At 46.0% G+C, this 21,531-nt stretch overlaps 2 protein-coding genes across 3 annotated transcripts in view; one reads left to right on the top strand and one right to left on the bottom strand.

Moving 5' to 3' along the window:
• MRE11 (MRE11 homolog, double strand break repair nuclease) overlaps positions 1-21,531 on the top strand; it is a 656,612-nt gene that overhangs the window by 96,646 nt on the left and 538,435 nt on the right. The gene's annotated exons all lie outside the window — the stretch shown is intronic.
• On the bottom strand, positions 5,920-10,869 carry FUT4 (fucosyltransferase 4). The gene has a single exon (XM_068266823.1). The coding sequence runs from the start codon at positions 10,097-10,099 to the stop codon at positions 9,008-9,010; it is 1,092 nt and encodes a 363-aa protein (XP_068122924.1). The 5' UTR covers positions 10,100-10,869; the 3' UTR covers positions 5,920-9,007.

Genomic DNA, 21,531 nt, shown 5'->3' with positions numbered 1-21,531 from the left:
ACGACTGGATTTCAGTTTAGTTGCTTAACCATCGATTAAATCGGTTCCACCAAGAGCATTCCCTGATCATGGATTCAACCAATTTCAGGCTAACATTGGTCGCATGTATCGACCGGACATGCTGAAAAATGTCAGTCCTACGTGCTCGCTCGGGTGCGCGGTAGTGATGACATGCGATACTCGCAAATGACGAAAACGATGATGAAACACCCCCCCCCCCCAAATGTTAGTCGATCCCTGGTGTCCATACATTAATACTTGTCTCTCGCTGTCCCCCGAGTGTCCTCCGCAAAGTTCTCATTGGCGCCCCATGTGGTTGCCGCTGTATTGCATGTGGGGCGCATCAAAATCGGAATCGCATGTAGTCTAAAAGAGCCCTCAATACAAGTCAATGGGAGCGTTTAAAAAAAAAAAAGAGAATGGAACGGGAATTGCTCTGGGATGTGTCTCTGCCCGTAGGCCCGGATCTGCGTTATTTTGCGGAGCCGGCCATACAGATCCGGCCATCTGGATCCGGGTAACTGGTCCGTTTTTACAGCCAGTTTTCCGTCGGTTCCTATTGTGCTGCAAAACCTTCCATTTCCGTTCCGCTGAGCGAAACGGTCCGGAAAATTGGGTCCTGCTGCATTTTATTTGTCCGTTCAGCGGAGCGGACCACGGAACCGTACGGCCGGTTCCATTGGCAAAAGCTAATGTGAACCGAGCCCAATTTTGAAAATCGCCCGCACTTAAAATTTTACAAAAACGCCTCTAAAGTGAACAAGGCCTTACTGTGTGTTTTGTTAGTCACTATACATCTGTCACTATCATACTGGTTTCCACTTCTATATTATGCATAGATGTGTGTTTGTTTTATGGGCCCTTGTCTATTGTTTGACTCTGCAGCACATCTGTGCACTGGGGATGGACAGTGAAATGCTGGGATGCTAATGCTAATTTTGTAGCTTTAGGCTGGTTTCACAGTGAGACGTTAAAGTCCCACGTTACAGCAGCCAGTAACACAGCCTAACTCACAGCACTGTAAAATCAATGTGCTGTTCACAGTGCCCACGTTGCGTTAGGCTGCTTTCACAGTGAGACGTTACAGGTAGACGTTAGTGCAGCCTGTAACGCACCCCACTGCACAGCAATGAAAAATCAATGGGCTGTTCACAGTGCCCACGTTGCGTTACACAGTAACGCTGCACATTCGTTTGAAGTGCAGCTTACTGTGCGTTCTAGCGGCTTAAGCCGCGTTAGACTGTTTGCACATGCTCAGTATGGCTTTTTTTTTTAATTTCAGGGGCGGAGAGGAGGCGGGGAGAGGCCGCTACGTAGCCAGGCACATGGCTACTTGACATTCACTGCACTTGCAGTGTTTACTTCTTGGAGTGCCCGCTGATTGGCTGGCGGGACCACGTTATGCGGAGAGCTCCGCTCACGTGGTCTCCGCAGTGCCTCCGACAGAGCAGGCGCACCAAGAGCTGCTTGTAACACGGCTCTTGGTATCGTCCTGCTCCAACACCACCAGGCGTTGCGTTAGGCGCATGTTATGTGCCCTGTAACGTCCCCTAAACGCAACGTCTTGGTGTGAAAGTAGCCTAAAAATTGACAAATCCCACCACAGCATCATTGGATTGTGCAGCATGGTGGTGTAGTGGTAAGCGCTCTCTTCTTGCAGCACTGGGTCCTTGTTTGAATCCCAGTCACAGCACTATCTGCACGGAGTTTGTATGTTCTCCCCATGTCTGTATGAGTCTCCTCTCCGAGGCAGGGATTAGGGATTATGTGCGCTGCATAGCGCCTGAGTTTGGTGCGGCTATAGCAGCGATGCTATACTCCATGCCCCGCATACATGTTATTCGGGAATCTGGAAAATTTCCATACTCCTAATTACTTCTCCCTCCAAGTTGCTAGGACTCGGAGGGGGAATAGTAATTAACGCCGCCCGGAATATGTGCGGCAGCCAGGGTGAGCCTTCATTCAGCTCACCCTGTGCCTTCAACAAATGTACGCATTCTTTCTAATTTACAAGATAGCGCTCAGCTGTATTCTGAATCCACCACCATACACCCCGTGTGGGATTGAACTCACCCAGCCAATTTGACCACTGTCAGACTGGTCAATAAGCGCCCAGCAATGTTCGACTCCAGCACTTTAGGGTTGCCAACTCCTTTTAAATCACGGTATCCTGAGTGGTGTATGCTGATAAACGCGTCATGTGAGGTAGAGAACTTGCCCAGCACTAACTAGTTCAACCTGCTGGAAACCTGCACTTGTCACGCAGAAGTCATCTGGAATCAATTCCCGCAGCCTACAGGATGAGAGGAGAGATGGTATAGTCCATTCATTGCTGATGGTATAGCCCATTCATTGTTGTGTGGACCGCAGTGGCTAAGATCTCCAAAGAAGCAGGGGACTCTCCAATAACACACTTATGGAATTAACTGAAAAAACTGTTTCAGGGCTGGTGCACACCGAGCGGCTTTTTGGGCGTTTTCAGATCCGCTTGCGGCTGCGGATCTGCTTGGTCAATGTATCTCAATGGGGTGGTGCACACCAGAGCGGCAGGCGTTTTGCAGAAACGAAAAATGCCTGGGTGAGGCATTTTTTGGATTGCGGATGCGTTTCTGCCTCAATGTTAAGTATAGGAAAAACGCAAACCGCTCTGAAAAACGGCACTTCAGAGCGGTTTTGCAGGCGTTTTTGTTACAGAAGCTGTCCAGTAACAGCTTTACTGTAACAATATATGAAATCTACTATACTGAAAACCGCAGCAGCAATCCGCAAAACGCTAGCAAAACGCCTCATAAAAATAAAAAAAAGCGTTTAAAAATCTGCTAGCGTTTTGCGGATCTGCTAGCGGGTTTTGGTGTGCACCAGCCCTCAGAGTATAAGAAACTTTTCTGTCTTGGTCGAGATGGTCCTATGGTGCAATCGGAGGCAAAGTGAAAGTGCTTGTGAAATCAACCTCAATGATGACACACCCATATAGGAATGGATATTTATTCGTAAAAAAAAAAAAACAGGCAACACGTTTTGTGGGAACTCGCCCACTTCCTCAGGCCAAATAAAGTGCCACTAAATGCTGGTAGCCGGATTCAGGGTATCCAGCTGCCGGCATTTAGTGGCACTTTATTTGGCCTGAGGAAGTGGGTGAGTTCCCACAAAACGTGTTGCCTGTGCTTTTTTTTTTTTTTTGACGAATAAATATCCATTCCTATATGGGTGTGTCATCATTGAGGTTGATTTCACAAGCACTTTCACTTTGCCTCCGATTGCACCATAGGACCATCTCGACCAAGACAGAAAAGTTTCTTATACTCTGAAACAGTTTTTTCAGTTAATTCCATAAGTGTGTTATTGGAGAGTCCCCTGCTTCTTTGGAGATCTTAGCCACTGCGGTCCACACAGCAATGAATGGGCTATACCATCAGCAATGAATGGGCTATACCATCAGCATTGAATGGGCTATACCATCAGCAATGAATGGACTATACCATCAGCAATGAATGGGCTATACCATCAGCATTGAATGGGCTATACCATCAGCAATGAATGGACTATACCATCTCTCCTCTCATCCTGTAGGCTTTGATTCCAGATGACTTTTGCGTGACAAGTGCAGGTTTCCGGCAGGTTGAACTAGTTAGTGCTGGGCAAGTTCTCTATCTTACATGACACATCTATCAGCATACAACACTCAGGATACCGTGATTTAAAAGGAGTTGTCAACCCTAAAGTGCTGGAGTCGCACATTGCTGGGCGCTTATTGACCAGTCTGACAGTGGTCAAAATGGCTGGGTGAGTTCAATCCCTCACGGGGTGTATGGTGGTGGATTCAGAATACAGCTGAGCGCTATCTTGTAAATTGGAAATTCTGCGAACAGCCTGCCATGGCTGACATGGAAGCGCACCTGTAACAAAGGACATTGTTTTTAAATATATTCAGTGGACTGAACTAAATATAGCTGCACTTATATGAAATCCTATATTTGCTGGTTCAATCTGGAGGTTTTTAATAACTGCATTTTATAAAGTCAAACTTTTTCTTACTGTCACCACAATAGCGCTTTCACAATATTTTTCAAATGTACGCTTTCCTCTGGGAACTCTGGTTTCCTCCCGTATCCCCAAAACCTGCAGTTAAGTCAATTGGCTTCCCCCTAAATTGTCCTTAGACTATGATACATACACTATACATACAGACATATGACTATATGTGAGCATCTAGGACTAGATTGTAAGCCCCTCTGATGGACAGTTAGGGCTCATTCACACCTAAGCGGTAATCGCGCAAATCCCGCTTACCGCAATCCGCTAGCGGTTTTTAACCTTCTTGGCGGTATGGACGAGCTCGGCTCGTCCATGACTGCCGCTGTGCACCGCTCCGGCCCTACTGGGCTGATTTGAACAATTTTGCACGATTTTTTTTTAAAAACACGCAGCTAGCATATTGCTAGCTGCGTGTTGAATGCGATCGCCGCCGTTCGCCGCTGATCCGTCGCTACCCGACGCGTAACAGGGCCCCCCGCGACCCCTGCGCAGCCTGGCCAATCAGTGCTAGGCAGCGCTGAGGGGTGGATCAGGACTCCCTGTGACTTCACCACGTCGATTACGTTATCGCTATCGTCGCCAAGGCGACAGGGAAAGCCCTAAAGGACGTCCCGTTCAGAATGGGATTTCCTGGTGGGTTTGATCGCCAGCGGCGATCGGAAGGGTGGGATGGAACGAGCAGGGAGGGGGGAATCGTGTAGCTAGCGCTAGTCTTAATAGAACGCCAGGGTGGTTAAAACTGCTAGTCCTATTGTACCCTATGGCAGTGTTCTTTCTCACTGCCGCAATCGCGGGCATTTTTCAATTATCGCTAATTGCAAACGCATTACCTGCAGCAGTTTGGCCGCGATTCTGGAACGATCGAGATTAGCATGTATAGAACCGCTAATCACGATCGCTCCCAAGACGCTAATTTGTTCAGTGATTTTTTTTTTCCCACTTTAAATCGCAGAAAAATCACCTGCTGAAATGCTAATGCTAGTGATTTTAGATGTGAATGGGGCCTTAAGTGACAAGACAATATACTCTGTACAGCGCTGCAGAAAATGTCAGTTCTATATAAATAATAATAATAATTGGTCCATTTAAAGCTACATAAAAAATATGCATAATTCTGCATCGACTTATAATTATTTGCACCAACTTGGAATTATTTGCGTCATCTCACTGACCATTCCTACGACACACTGAGGGCTGGGGCACACCGAGCGGGTTTTCAGGCGTTTTTGCAGCCGCTTGCGGCTGCGGATACGCTAGGGTAATGTATTTCAATGGGGGGGGGGGGGGTGCACACCACAGCGGGAGGCGTTTTGCAGAAACGCATACTCCCGGGGTGAGGCATTTTTGGGATTGCGGAGGCGTTTCTGGCTCAATGTTAAGTATAGGAAAGACGCAAACCGCTCTGAAAAACGGCAGATCAGAGCGGTTTGCCAGGCGGTTTTGTTACAGAAGCTGTTCAGTAACAGCTTTACTGTAACAATATATGAAATCTGCTACACTGAAATCCGCAGCAGCAATCCGCAAAACGCCTCATAAAAATAAAAAAAAGCGTTTAAAAATCTGCTAGCATTTTGCGGATCTGCTAGCCGGTTTTGGTGTGCACCGGGCCTGATTGTGTGAGTTTTCACCTGAAACAATCATGAAACATAATTTTTGGGGCAACAAATATTGGCAATGTGACTAGCTTTACAACATCTGTGTAATAGCTTTTATTGTTGTCTTTGTCTCTGCTCAGAATGCTCTCACTTCCATTCATTCACAGAGTCATTAAGAGCAGGAATCTTGCCAATAGTAATTGAAATCGAGGAGGTTTTAAATTCATATTCTCTCTCATTCTACCCAAAGCAAAAAAAAACAAAAAAAAAACAAAACAAAAGGAAAACATTGTTCCAATGGGTAAAGCCTTCATTCAAGTAATATCCTTCAGTTCATTCCACAAATGTAAACAGTCTTATCCCTATATGGCATATTACTACTCCAGGGGGGAAAAAGATTGCTATCATTTTGTACAGTGTAGAAAAAGGTCAGAATCTTGTTAGCTGTCTGTGTACCTATTGAAATGATTGTCCTCACTTCCTTTCTCTGTAACCTCCATGGATGTCTACCGTTTTTACATGAACTATATGTTCCTGGAAGTGACTGCATTGGCTCCAACACCTACATGTCTAACAAGTGGCCCAAATCTGGCCTGCAGAGCCATCAAATTGGGTCTGTAAGTGCTTCTCCCACTTTACATTATGATTGGCCCACTTTAGACCACCAGGAAAGCTATATTGGAGGTGAAGACCTAGATAACCAGGGAATCCATATGGGGGAGGGATGGGGAAAGAACTAGACACCAGGGAACTGTATATGGGAATAAGGGGGTCCACTAGACACCTGTATGGGGGGGGGGGGGTAAACACCAGGAACTGTATAGCAGAAGCCAGAAGGTGCTACTAGACCAATGATCTGCAGACTTGGCTCTCCAGCTGTTAAAGGAGAACTGTAGTGAGAGGTACCGTATATGGAGGCTGCCATATTGATTTCCTTTTAAGCTATACCAGTTGCCTGGCAGCCCTGCTGATCTATTTGGCTGCAGTAGTGTGAATCACACCAGAAACAAGCATGCAGCTAATCTTGTCAGATCTTACAAAAATGTCAAACACCAGATCTGCTGCATGCTTGTTCAGGGTCTGGAGCTAAAAGTATTGGAGGCAGAGGATCTGCAGGATAGCCAGGTAACTGGTATTGCTTAAAGGGGAACTGAAGAGAGAGGTATATGGAGGCTATCATGTTTGTTTCCTTTTAATCAATACCAGTTGCCTGGCAGCCCTGCTGGTCTATTTCTCTGCAGTAGTATCTGATTAAAACCAGAAACTAGCATGCAGCTAGTCTTGTCAGATCAGACTTATAAGTCTGAACCACTGAAACACCTGATCTGCTGCATGCTTGTTCAGGGGCTATGGCTAATAGTATTAGAGGCAGAGGATCAGCAGGGCTGCCAGGCAACTGGTATTGTCTAAAAGGAAATAAACATGACAGCCTCCATATACCTCTCTCTTCAGTTCCCCTTTAAAAGGGAATCAATATGGTAGCCTCCATATACCTTTCACTACAGTTCCCCTTTAAGGAACTACAATCCCACAATGCATTTGCCTTTATGAATCATGACTGTTGCTGTCAGCCTCCTGCAATGCATTGTGAGACTTGTAGTTCCTTAACTGCTGGGGAGCCAAGTTTGCAGATCACTGCACTAGACACCAGGGAACTGTATAGGGGAGGGAAGACGGCCACTAGATACTAGGGAAATGTATAGGGGAGGGAGGGGGGTCACTGGACACCATGGAACTGTATAGGGGAGCCATTAGACACCAGGGAACTGTATAAGGGAGGGGAATGGCCACTAAATATCAAGGTTGGCCCGTGACTTGGTAAAAGTGTTCAATTTCAGCCCACTTTTGTATTTGAGTTTGACCGCCCCGCTCTAACATGAGGTTTTATATGTTCCTTTTAGGGCTGTTTCACACAGAGCGCTTTTTGAAGCGCCCATGTTTTGAAAAGCACTTGGCTAATGCAACCCTAAGATGGTGTTCCCAGAGCAGCGGTGTGATTTTGTTGCATGTAGCAATTATTGGAGCGATTCAGCTTGAATGAATGGCCAAAACACACATTCTTTTAAAAAACGGTGACAATTGATTTGGAAATTCCATGGTGTGAACCAAGCCCTCACTGATGAGAAATTCCAACTATAAAACCCTTTCCTAGCAGAACATTGCTTGTGAGTGCAAGAAAGGGATAAAAAAGGGAATTTCTTATCAGTGAGGGTCACACTGTAGTCACTTCCTGTCTGAGTCAGGACTGAGTCAGCCACTTACATACCTGATATTTAACTCTTTCAGGCAGAGAAGAAAAAAAAAGAACACAGCATATTTGTGTGCTAGGCACTGTACATACACATGTCTATCTCATCATGTCACATGTCACTTCGGGTATCCTTTCTAAGTGCCCATTCATTGACTAAAGCATGCCTATTCTGCGATGTAACAACAGAATCGGTTACATCACATCGCAACGGACGCTATGTGAGCTGCTCATAGGTTTTGACTCTCACCAAGCTACAGTGCGCAAAACTGTGTCCATTGCAACACAACGTGCCACTGTGACAGTAGCCTTACCCAATTTTTATTTGAACAGGAAGCGAGATAAAATCTCTCAACGAGGGACACAAACAGCAATAAATGCCCAAAGGTGGTTCTAGCCTCTTTGCGTCTACACAAACTAATGCTAGGAACACATGATGCAATTTCCTGTCCGATCGACGGGTGATCGGACTTAAAGTTGTATGGTGTGTACACGTCCAAACTGCTCCTGATCGATAAAGGCATCGATTTTCCGATGATAACTTAGCAACATCAATTCCTTTATCAATCGGAAACAGATCGGACGTGTCGGAAATAATCACCCGATTCCCGCCGATCTGACAGGAAAATTGCATCGTGTATTCCCAGCATTAATCCTGTAGACAGATTATAATCCAACAGAGAGGACAGTTTTAACTTCAAAATAACTTACTTTTAGAAACTTTAAATTAACACAACCATTAGATCTCACAAGTATATAAATAATTCCCAAGATAAATTTCATTTTCACCCCCAGAAATAGGATATTCATCATTAGTCCTCATTAAAAAATACAGTTCTCTCCCCAAGAAAAATATGAAATGATATGGATTGTTACAAAGCATACTGAGTTCAAATCTGTAGGTTTTCCCCCCGGGCTGAAGACATCAGGAAAAGGATCCGGTTTCATGAAAGAATTTCTGTCTTGTTCGTACGCCGCTTGTTTTGAAATCTGAAGGCTGGAGATCATGTTTTCCCATGCGGTAGAACCAGATTCTAAATAAGATAGGAGTCAGTGATTCTGTGATACAATAGAGCCTATGCGGGCCAAAGCTCAAATTTCATTATTATTCAGAACAAAAAAGGTTCTGTCAGCTTTCAAACCACGTCGCGAGGTCTGTGACCGTCCGATACAGGTTCCCCGCCACCTTCACACTTTCGCACGCCGTGCAGTAATGCTCGTCCCAGAAGGAGGTCACATGAACGTCGTACCGCTTTTTCCACGTGAAATACCTCCGGTACATGTGCATGTTTTTATCCAAAAACTTCAGGTACATGGCCAGCTTCCTGGGGCTGGAGAAGTCGTCCACATGGATGAAAGAGTTCCGGGGGATGAACATTTCGTAGTTGTACCGGCTGGGGCCCATCACGATGGGGACGGCGGCGGACTTGAAGGCGTTCCGCCACAGTTTTTCCGTGATGTAATCTGTGTGCAGCGAGTTCTCAAATGCGAGGTAAAACTTGTACTCCGACACGGTTTTCACAATGTTATCCTGTTTTAAATCCATCCCGTACCTACCGTAGATGTCGATATCTATGTACTCCCTCAGCTGGTTGTAATACTGGACTCTTTCATGGTCCTCATTCCAGTTGCTTATCACCCAGGCCACCATTTTTTTCTTTCGGGGGAGTATTATTTTTGAGCGTTTCCTAGAAAATAAATAACCGTATGGCACAAATATATCCGAATCTACCCTGTAGGACATGGTCCAGTTGAATACTCCCCCTAAAGTAGACAACCACGAGGAATGCGAGGGCGACTCAAAGTTCATCCAGATCCACTTTTGGGTGGTCGGACGTCTTTCATATGGATAGTCTGCAAAGTCTCCTATGTCTCGGTGGTGGAACAAGAGAGCGTCAGCCTTTTGGAAGAGGCTTCTATTGGCGGTTATGTGACAGCCGGTGATGTTGTAGAGGATGTGGCAGTCTCCGAGCCGTCTCCGTTTGCCGAACGGTTCGTACCAGATTAGAATGGTCACCTGTCTTTGCTGGGAAGGACTTCCCCAGAGCAATGAAAAATGCACGGGACTCTGCAGTAAATCCTGCGTGCATGCGTACACAAAAAGGACCATGCATGTCAAACTGGCGGCAAGTATCTGGGACTTAAGCGTCCTCCAGCGTCCCCTCCGACATGGTCTCCAACCACGTAGCTTATCGAAAGACATCACACTTTCTCTTTTCATGTTTGCTTAGGGAATAAAGTCCATGAACAAAAACGTTCAGGCTCCGAGGAGTGTAAGCGGCAGGCGAGTGCCTGGCTGTTGCGGCCACCAGCGCCCATATATTTCTGTCCACCTGCCTGCACCCAGCAACGCGGTGAATGAAACTGAGCCTTTTTCTCCGCTGTCTCTCGGCAGGTTCCAGAAAGAGAGTTTAAAGAAAGGACAAAAGTCAACCGGAATGTCATTCAGTTCCCAAAGTCCGATCAGCATGCATGTCCTGACACTTGTTAGAATTCACTCCATGGGGCTGCCTGTCCCGGGCTTGCGTTGTATCCTCACAGCGTCTCAAAATTTCCATGCGGCTGGCTGAATGAGAAGTCGCTGGTCGAGGAACCGTAGGAGATCACCTCCTCAAGACGTGAAGAGCAGGCAGCTTCCTTCTGCAGGGACGGCAAGCGGAGAAGAGTGCTTCTGTGCTTTCCATGCTGGCATCCTTTTTACTTTCAGCTTGTCGCAGATGCATTTCAAATTCAGCTTTCCACACCCCTCAGGCAGCTGGCATCTCGCTGTGCCTCTCTGCTTGCCTGACCAGTTCTGTGATCTCTTTTGTGCTTTCTTCTGTCAGGGCAGTTTTACTGGCTTTGTGAGCTGCCTGTGTGTCTGTCACAGGCATCCCCCTGCATGACACTAACTTAGTACTGAGAGAGGGGAAAGAAAAAAAAGAACACTCACAGCCTTGTGCAGCAGAAATTCCTCTCTTTGCTCAAGCAACCCAACCAGCACCACAGTCAGTCAGTCACACCTCCAGTGATGTCATCTGTCACTCAGGAAGTTCCCTGAGAAACCTGAGATGGACTTAAAAAGGGACAATCAGAAGCCATTCACTGCCCAGGGAAACTTAACCCTGTCCCTGCTGGAGAGGAGACGTGGGAAGATGGGACTCGTGCTGCAGAGCGACCACCAGAGGGAACTAGAGAGCTATTTCTACAACTAAAGGAATGTGAAGTGCTGTACTGAGCTATATAGCGGCTGCAATAGGCAATGATTTAAAGAGACTCTGTAACACATTTTTCAGCCTTATTTCTTGTATCCTATAAGTTCCTATACCTGTTCTAATGTGGTCTGTCTTACTGCAGCCTTTCCTAGTTGCACAGTGGCTGTATTATCTCTGTTATATAATATAATCTTCTTTCCTTTGTTGGCTGAGGCAGGAATGTGCTGCTCTGCTGTGATAGGTAGAAGTTATACACACCCTCTCCACGCCCCCTCCAGGCTCTGTATGAGTCACAGACTGAGCTTCTCTCAGCCTATCACATGATGGTTAGCAGCCGTGTTTTTTGTTTGTAAACACCTAAAACTGGCAATTACAAGCCAGGATTGCAGCAGGGAGTGGCAGAAACAGGAAAGATAGGCCCAGGAGAACATAATGAATTGAATGGTATGCTACTTATTGTAAGAATTTTAGAGTAGATTCTCTTTAAAATGTGCAATTAGTATTATTTAGTATATTAGTATTATTTATATAGCTCTGACATCTTCGGCAGTGCTGTACAGAGTATATTGTCTTGTCACTAACTGTCCCTCAGAGGGGCTCACAATCTAGTACCTACCATAGTTATATGTCCATCGTAGTCTAATTTAGGGGATGCCAGTTAACCTATTTTATGTTTTGGGTATGTGTGTGGGTGGGGGGGGGGGGGGGGGGGACCGAAGTGCCCGAAGGAATGACTAAAAGACAGGTAGAGCTTGGTTGGATGCTTCGCTGTTATTATAACACAGGCCAGGGGTGTAGCAATAGGGGTTACAGAGTTTGCGACCGCAACAGGGCCCCTTGGGGCCCTCCCTCAACTACAGTATTAGCTCTCTATTGGTCCTTTGCTCATAATAATCACTTCTATAGATACTTTGAATTATTAACAAACTGTTATTATTAACAAACTGTTCCCCATCCCCTCTGATACTGTAGTTGCCCTTGGCTGGTTTTGGTGCGCCGTATCAATTGCTATTTATAGAGTGCTTGGGGGACCCTATTGTAAAACTTACATCGGGGCCCAGAGCTACGCCACTGACACAGGCGCAACTATCCCGCAGCACTAGCACTAATTTTAAAGTATTTAACAGACAACTGAAGTGAGAGGCATATGGAGGCTGCAATATTTATTTCCTTTTAAACAATACTAGTTGCCTGGCAGCGCTGCTGATTTATTTTGCTACAGTAGTATCTGAATCACACCAGAAGCAAACATGCAACTAATCCTGTCAGATCTGACAATGTCAGAAACGCCTGCTCTGCTGCATGCTTGTTCAGGGTCTATGGCTAAATGTATTAGAGGCAGAGGATCAGCAGGGCTGCCAGGTAACTGGTATAGCTTAAAAGGAAATAAAGATGGCAGCCTCCATATTCCTGCTCACTTCAGTTGTCCTTTAAAGTCTCACTCCATTTTTATACCTGTGCAGAAGCTCATCGATTATTTCACGTCAAATAAAATAAATGAAAATTCCCCAAAAAGTGATAGCATTAGAATAAACTCATAAATAGTTACTTTACGGTTTATGTCATAAGGGTATATCACTATTATTTTTACAAATAAGGCTTTGTAATTTTTGATATCCTGTAGTATGAAGAAACTCAAAAATACACCTTTATTTCCAAATAAAATATTGCAGCTATAGATTGTACTACGGAACATAATTTAAACGTTCAAATAACTGGGACAAATGGCCAAATAAAACGTGTGGGTTTTATCTATCGTAGCACATTTTATTTTAAAACTTTAATGGCGGAAAACTGAGAAATTTTTTTTTTTAATTTTTTTTCTTATTATTAATTCTTAGCAAAATTACCATATAAAGAGCCTAATTTGGGTAAAAAAAATGTATAGATTTTTTGGGTGTGATAAGTAGTGATAAAGTTATTGGTGAATGGACGGAAGAGCGTGATGTGGGAAAATTGCTCTGGTTTTTAAGGGTAAATAACCTGTGTTGGGGAAGTGGTTAATGGTATTAGTGCCTGTACTCACTGAAAAACGCAAGCAAAATCGCAAGCGCATGCGTTTTTAAAGTGCATGTAGTTTTAAAAACGCATGCGCTTTTGCCTGCGTTTTTTGTGCGTTTGCGTTTTTCTTGTAATTGCTGATTGGCTAAAGAATCCTTTGTTTTTTTTCTAGTTTACATTTCAACTGGAATCAGGAGATTGCAGAGTCTTCTGGGATACTGACTTCTAAAAAACGCAGGCAAAAACGCAAGCGCATGCGTTTTTAATGCGTTTTTCATGCGCTGCGCTTGAAAAAGCGTAGCAGGCACTGCGATTGCGTTTTTCTGAAAACACATCGCACCAGTGTGTACAAGTCATCACGATTTTCATTCTTTTTCAAAAGACCTTGCGATTTTAAAAACGCATGCGTTTTTAAAAACGCAGCGCAAGCGCAACAGTGTGTACAGGCCCTTACCCGAATCAACGTTTGTTGGTTTGATGTCATAAGGCTAGTGTAAGAAATCCAGTGACTTTTGGTTCATATAGTGTCAGTTTTATAAGGAAGAGGAAATGGAAATGTACCTGAGCTCTTATATTGCACAATAACTTGGCATTTAGTAAATGAGCAGGTGATTTCCAGTAATCCAGGCGTGATTTAAGATAAGGGGTAAATAGCTGTAAAGCGTTGAAGAGCGGAGGCGGGGTATTGGTCGCCAATGAGATAAAGGGTTGTCCGTGAAGTTCAAAGTCCTCTTCTATAACCTTATAAAGAATTTATAGCTTGATGTCACCTCTCTGCTGGAAACTGTTTGAACACCGCGGAAATTAAAATGCAAACTTCTCGTGTTAATGGTGCCTACTTGTATTGTGTACTCTTCATTTTCCCATCTGTATGTATTTATTTACAATTTGGGGTGGAGTAGGGGTGCGGAGAGCAAATAGTTTTTTTCTCTGCTGGCCCATTTTTGTCCGTCTCTCAGGACAGGAAAAATAAACTCCCCCCCGCCCCCCATGGGACCCCCTGCGGCTTCTGTTCTGGGCCCTCCTGCGGCACATCCCTTGCAGGGTCTATTATTATGCCCTGACTACACAATATTAGTGCTTCTGGTTCTCTGCTTTGTTTTTTTTTTTAATCTTCAGCTACAAGAGTCCATCAACTGAGGACCCTTTTACTTCAAGTACTGACCATTAAATGTTTAGGAAGCTTATTTGAATATTTCCAGTTTTAAGATGCATATTATTTGAATTACATTTGCATGCAAGCCAGAGTTAGGGGCGTGTCAATGAGCATCTCCAGTGTCTACATACTTCTGCACATGTATTTTGTTTATATTGTGAGCTGGAACCTGATTGGCTCTCTCCGGGCAACTCCCCCCTGTTTCTCTCCTCTTGTCTACATAATGAGGTCGGCCACTTGTTCGGCAGTTTGCCCTCGTGTAATTCCATCCAATATACTGCACAGATTAAACCGTGCGTTACGTCTTATTTATAGCCTCTGGTTTTATACATTGGGAAGTTATACCACTTCTGGGAAGTACAACATTAATCTGCCGTCTCTAATGACAGGATTCTCGCTCCTCCAGTCAATAAAACAGCAAAGACCTTTGTGTGACAGGAAAGGTGTTACCTCATGATAAACAAGCTACCTGCAACTGGTGCACGGCTCTGTCAGGGAGGAGGCCGAGAAATAATGAGCAGATTTTATGCAGCGGAAACAAACAGGAATTAATGTAAGCAGAAACTGAACACAACTGTGAGCGGTTGTCATCGCCGGAGAAGAATAGTGAGTTATATTTGTGTTATTAAGCAAAACACAACTCAAGAGGCACCTAAAAAAGGAATAAATAATTAAGAGCAGTGGCGGCTTCAGATTGGGGGGAGGGGGAGGCACAAAGGGGGCGTGATGGCTGGCTGGTGGGGCCCATTTGAGTGATCAAAATCAATGTTTGTATGGTGAGCTTTAGATTTTTTTTTTTTTAATTAGTTCGCTAATGATAGGAACCAAATGTAAACCTCACAAACAGAACTCAAAAGCTTTTGAGCAGAGTAGATTGTCCAAATGATGGTGCTATTATTGAAGAAAAGTTACCTAAATATGTACTTGGCTAGGTTGCAGGCATGCTTTAATCCTACTTGCTAGCAAGCTGCTCCTGTGAGGACGCATCACAGAAAAATCATTCCAGCCCCCAGCCTATGTCTGGCAACTTGACATGCAGAGGGAGACGGAAGAGACAGGAGGGAGAGAAACACTGTGTAATTCCTTATGTTAGACGCTAAGCATTGCTGGAGTTCTGCGCAGGTGCAATAATTCACCTACGCAGTACATTCCCGATGACAGGAGCGCCAGCGGCATGCTTGCGCATGCGCAGATGCCACTGACCTGGCCGGGCCTACGGCTGCTATGGAGGGGACCTCGGAAGACCGGCCTGGAGCGGAGCTGCAGCAAGAGACACATAGGTTTCCAGGGGCTTGAGGAAGCCCCAGGTAAGTAGATCTGATTTTGTTTCTCAATTTCCTGATGTTTCCTTTAAAAAAGGCTTTGAAATCTCAGAGAGCAACTATAGGGGCTGATTCACAATACAGTAAAACACACAGCGTTTTTTTCGGAACGCATAAAAATGCAAAATCGGATGGTGAACACATCCTATTGTGTTATTAAAAAATGCATTTACACTGTCAATCGGAACGCGAACACATAACCATATTGCTATTGTGTGGATGGTACATCCGACGAAGTGGACGGTTAGCGAAGCAAACAGAAAAGAGTCAAAACTGCAAGCATGTGAACCGAGCCGGGACAAGGTCCTCCGGCACCCAAGGCTGAGACACCAAAATGCACCCCTCCCTCCCACTCCAGCCATCACACACTGATTGCTATTAGACTAAGAGGCGCCCCAGGGCCCCAACAGCTTAATCTCCAGTTATATGACTTGCAGTCACTGCCATGTATCCCCTTTTCTTGTTTCTTTAAACACAACAGGGGAATGATAGCTGAGTGAGTTGTGCACCCCCTCCTACACTGCGCCCTGAGGCTGGAGCCACTCTCGCCTCTGCCTCGGCCCAGCCCTGCATTTGCATGATGTTGCTTGGATGCCAGCGCAACCTGAATGGATGCGCTTACCACACCCTTTCTGGTAGGGGGGAGTGTGTAGAGTGAGTTCAAGAGGATGACAGGCGAGGGAAAGAAAGAGTTCCTGTGCCTAGCATTGCTGATGGAAATAGTCTGAAACCTCTGGGCTGATGGGAGCAGACTGAAGAAGCGGGGGCCTGGGTGAGAAGGATTGTTGGCAATCCTCAATGCTCTAGAGTGCAGTCTGGTGTTGTATAGGAGTGCAAGTGGGGATGGGGTCTCCCAATGATCCTTTCCCCCGACCTGATGACCTCTGTAATTTGGCCTGTCACTTGCGGTGGCGCCAGCATAGCAGACCAAGATGGAAGAGCAGAGGATCGATTCACTGGTGGCGGAGTAAAAAAATGTCAGTATCTCTTGGGCCGTGCCGAACTTCCTCAGTTGGTGAAGAAAAAATAGTCTCTGCTTGGCCTTCCAGCTTAGATAGCTGGAGATGGTTGTGCCCAGGAGTAGAGTGCAGAGTACTCTAGCCACTTCTACTATATTAATGTAAAGTGTATTTTTGTTGCTAGTTTCTCTTAAAAAGAGAAGCCATACAGACAGAGCACACCTTGTACTTTTCCCGAGCTGGTGCACTGTGCAAACCAAATAACAGTATACCATGAATTCATTCTAGAAGCCCAGTTTTTTCAAGATAAAGAATCTAACAGCTGCTACAAAGCTGCATGACTCAAGGTCATGAGATATGCAGGCTTAAGTATCTTTAAATGCAGGATATGTCTTTATATGCTTGCCTTAACCTTAAAAGATACCCAAAGTGACATGTGACGTGATGAGATAGACATGGGTGTAACGAGCACAGCCGCGGCGGACTGCATCGCCACCGCGGCTGCCACTGGGCCCCTGCCTGTCCCTCCGGCGTCTAGGACGCCGGGGACGGGACTGTCTGTTCCCTGCAAGGTCGCTGTCTCGCGCGGGCACGCGCATAGACAGGACCTTTATGCGAGGAGAAGGCTCGTCAGCTGACCTGTTGGTCAGCTGACATCAGAGGAGACTCACGGCACCCCGGATTGGCTGGCAGCAGGGGGCGTGCCAGTAAGGTCTCCTCTGCTTTTTTAACCTTCAGGCTTCAGTCTAGCGCTGTCTGCTGTCATGAATGCATCCTGTGTTAGCGCTCAGACCTTAGACTAGATCCCAGGTGTTGAAATCAAGGATTTCACACCTAGACTAGGATATTGCTTATTTTGTATATCATAGTGAGGTTCCTGTTGATGATAGATGTATATGCGATAATTGCGATTATACATCTATCTATAGTTAGCTTATCTGATTGTATTGTTGTTTATGATTACCTGTGTATGACTCTTGGCTAAAACTCTGATCCTGATCTTGCTTTCTGATTCTGTATTTCCGCCTATCTGCCTCAAAGTTGCTGAACCTCTGCCTGATTTCCGATTACGCTTCTGCCTCACGTTTCTGCCCTGATACTGTCCCCTCTGTTGCCGACCCTTGTCTGTTTGACCATTCCACTCACCAGTGGGCCCTCGCCACTGGTGAGGTGTTAGCTTCACCAGTTCCTGTGGTGAAGTGCTTCTGCTAGGCTGCAGTACAGCCTTAATCACCTGCTTCTCGGGTGATCTGTAGTTGCAGTATTGTTTGCACACCTGCTCCTCGGGGGTCCTCTAGGCTGCAGTACAGCCCTAATCGCCTGCTCCTCAGGTGATTTCTAGGTTGCAGTACTATCTGAATCACCCGCTCCTCGGGAGATTCTATATCTTAGTTCCAGTGTCCCCAGCTTGCTGGGGTTTGTACTTTATTGTAGTACCTCACCAGCCCCTCTGGTGAGGCCTGGTTATTCTATTAAAGTTCTGAGTTCTATTATTACGGTCAGTGTATCAATAGTACCTCACCAGCACCTCTGGTGAGGTCTTGTCAAACTATTCCGTTATTGTATCTGTTAGTACATTCCCAGTACCCTCGGAGGTCTGGCCATATGTAGTAGTACACATGTCTGTCTCGTAGCTAGTGCCAGCCAGCACCTCTGAAGGGGCCTAGCCTGTGTGGTTTCTGAGGCTCATCAGCTCCACTGATGAGCACCCGTTCTTTATTTATTATTCTCACCAGCTCCACTGGTGAGGTGTAGCTTGGTGACTGATAGTACCTTCCCAGCTCCTCTGGAAGGTTTGGCTAAAACTATCCGAGTCACTTGTATCACCTTTCCAGCTCCACTGGAAAGGTCTGGCGTAGTTTCCTTGCTACCTGTTTTACTAGTTCCTTGCCAGCTTCCCTGGTAAGGACTAGTTGGTCTATTTCTGTAAGTCTCCTAGTAGACCTTCCAGGCCATCTGGAAAAGGTCTGTTATTATTCTGTCTGATTGGTGTTTGTCTCTTGCCAGCTCCCCTGGCAGAGACCAGCTGGACTATTTCTATATTCTCTGTCTGTACCTTCCCAGCCCCACTGGGGAGGTTTGGTCTAATCTGTCCTCTTAGTGTACTGATTGTACCTTGCCAGGTCCTCTGGTAGGCCTCACAAATTACTAAGTTACGGTTGTACCAAGCATTGCATTCTCAGCTCATTGTGTTGCTATAGGGGTATGATTGGTGATTCTGCAGATCACACATACTCCGGTATAGCGTCTGCAGCTTTTGGTGATTCTGCAGATCACCAACTGCTCAGATATCTGAGTTGGGGCACAAAACCGTTACAATGGGTATGTACAGTGCCTAGCACACAAATAACTACTGTATGCTGTGTTCCTTTTTTTCTTTCTCTGCCTGAAAGAGTTTTAAATATCAGGTATGTAAGTGGCTTACTCAGTCCTGACTCAGTCAGGAAGTGACTACAGTGTAACTCTCACTGATAAGAAATTCCAACTATAAAACAATTTCCTAGTAGAAAATGGCTTGTGAGCGCAAGAAAGAGATAAAAAAGGGAATTTCTTATCAGTGAGGGTCACACTGTAGTCACTTCCGGTCTGAGTCAGGACTGAGTCAGCCACTTACATACCTGATATTTAACTCTTTCAGGCAGAGAAACAGAAAAAGGAACACAGCATAGTTATTTGTGTGCTGGGCACTGTACATACACATGTCTGTCTCATTGTGTCACATGTCACTCTGGGTATCCTTTAAGGAGAGATTTGTGAGTTAATGTTGAATTGGTACCCAGTGCAATAGAAAGCTTACAGTAAGGCACAGGGACACTCTCGCATTGCTGTGTACCATAGGTGTTCTACAGAAACACACGACACCTGCATTGCAGCGCTGACCTCATTCAAGTATGGGGTCTCAATCAATCACATGGACATTGGGAAGCTAGGATGCACTACAGAGCACACTGGGAAGATATTAAACGCTCTACTGGGGCTACTGGAAAACCATAATACACTACAGAGCACGCTGGAAAGCTGGAATTCTTAAGAAAGTCAATGGAATGCTTTGGAATCACCGAAGAGGATGCTGGGAAGCTTAGATACACTAGAACGGACATTGGGATGCTAGGATACACTACAGGAGACACTGGAAAAGCAATCTGGGATACACTACAGGGGAAACTGGAAAGCTGAGATACACTACAGGGGAAACTGGAAAGCTTGGATACACTACAGGGGAAACTGTGGAGCTAGGATACACCGCAGGGGAAACTGGAAAGCTGGGATACCCTACAGGGAAAGCTGGGATACACTACAGAGGAAACTGGAAAGCTGGGATACACTACAGGGAAAGCTGGGATACACTACAGGGGAAACTGGGAAGCTGGATTACACTACAGGGAAAGCTGGGATACACTACAAGGGGAACTGGAAAGCTGGCGTACACTACAGGGGAAACTTGGGAGCTGGGATACACTACAGGGAAACCTAGGATACACTACAGGGGGAACTAGGGAGCTGGGATACACTACAGGGAAAGCTGGGATACACTACAGGGGAAACTAGGGAGCTGGGATACACTACAGGGAAAGCTGGGATACACTACAGGGGAAACTGGGGAGCTAGGATACACCGCAGGGGAAACTGGAAAGCTGGCATACACTACAGGGAAAGCTGGGATACACTACAGGGGAAACTGGAAAGCTGGGATACACTACAGGGGAAACTGGGGAGCTAGGATACAATACAGGGGAAACTGGAAAGCTGGCATACACTACAGGGAAAGCTGGGATACACTACAGGGGAAACTGGAAAGCTGGGATACACTACAGGGGAAACTGGAAAGCTGGCATACACTACAGGGAAAGCTGGGATACACTACAGAGGAAACTGGGGAGCTGGGATACACTACAGGGGAAACTGGAAAGCTGGGATACACTACAGGGGAAACTGGGGAGCTGGGATACACTACAGGGGAAACTGGAAAGCTGGAATATACTAGACAGTGGCGTAGGGATCACCATAGCATCAAGAGCAACTGCTATGGGGCCCCGTAGCCAGGGTAGGCCTGGGGGAGCCCGTGGCGGGCCCTCTGTGGTGCAGAGTCGGTGCTGCGTGTATCAACTTACCTCTCCGGGCAGCTCCATTGGCTCCTCCATGCATCACGTCTCTATGACATCAGCATCCCTTCTTGTCATGTGACCCGACGTCGTGCCATGTGACAAGAGGGGACGCTGTCATCTTGGAGACAAGATGCATGGAGGCGATAGATTGCCGGTGAAGCCGACTGGAGAGGTTAGTTCTCTGACACTGGCCACCTATACTAACGGGGGAGGGGGGCGGGGGAGTGCGCTGGCTGCCTATACTAATGGGAGAGGAGGGAGGGAGGAAAGCGCCCTGGCCACCTATACTAATGGAGGGGGGAGAGAGCACATTGGTCACCTATACTAACGGTGGGGGGGGGGGGGGGGGAGAAGCACACTGGCTGCCTAATACTCTGGGCACCTCTGGCTACCTAAAACTGGTGAAGGGTGGGGGAGACAAATGTGGTTTTTTTTTGTTGGAGTGGGGGGGAATCAAATTTTGCTATGTGGCCCCACGATTTCAAGCTGCGCCCCTGATACTAGAGGAAATTCTGGGATGTACTATGGAAACACTAGAAAGCTAGGATACTCTACACAGGGACACTAGAAAGCTGGGATACACTACAGGGGACCCTGGAAAATCCAGATACACTACAGGGGACTCTGAAAAGTTGGGGTACGGTACAGACAACATTACAGAGGAAACTGAAAAGTTTACTATCTAAAAAGATACTACAGTGGACACTGGAAGGCTGGAATACACTATAAGGACACTAGAAAGTCAGGATACAATACAAGAGACTGTAAAACACTGCAATACACAACTGGGGACACTGTAATGCTGGGATACATTATGAGAGTGCTAACGTTTCCGACCAGCACCAGGCATTTTCAACAATATTTTTTATTCACCTCTTCACAGTGAACAAAATAGCACAAGTAGTCCTTACAGGA

This window comes from Hyperolius riggenbachi, chromosome 2 (assembly GCF_040937935.1).
Source record: "Hyperolius riggenbachi isolate aHypRig1 chromosome 2, aHypRig1.pri, whole genome shotgun sequence".
Lineage (NCBI taxonomy): Eukaryota > Metazoa > Chordata > Amphibia > Anura > Hyperoliidae > Hyperolius > Hyperolius riggenbachi.
Note: the sequence above shows the minus strand (reverse complement) of the source record. Positions and strands in the feature narration are given on the sequence as shown.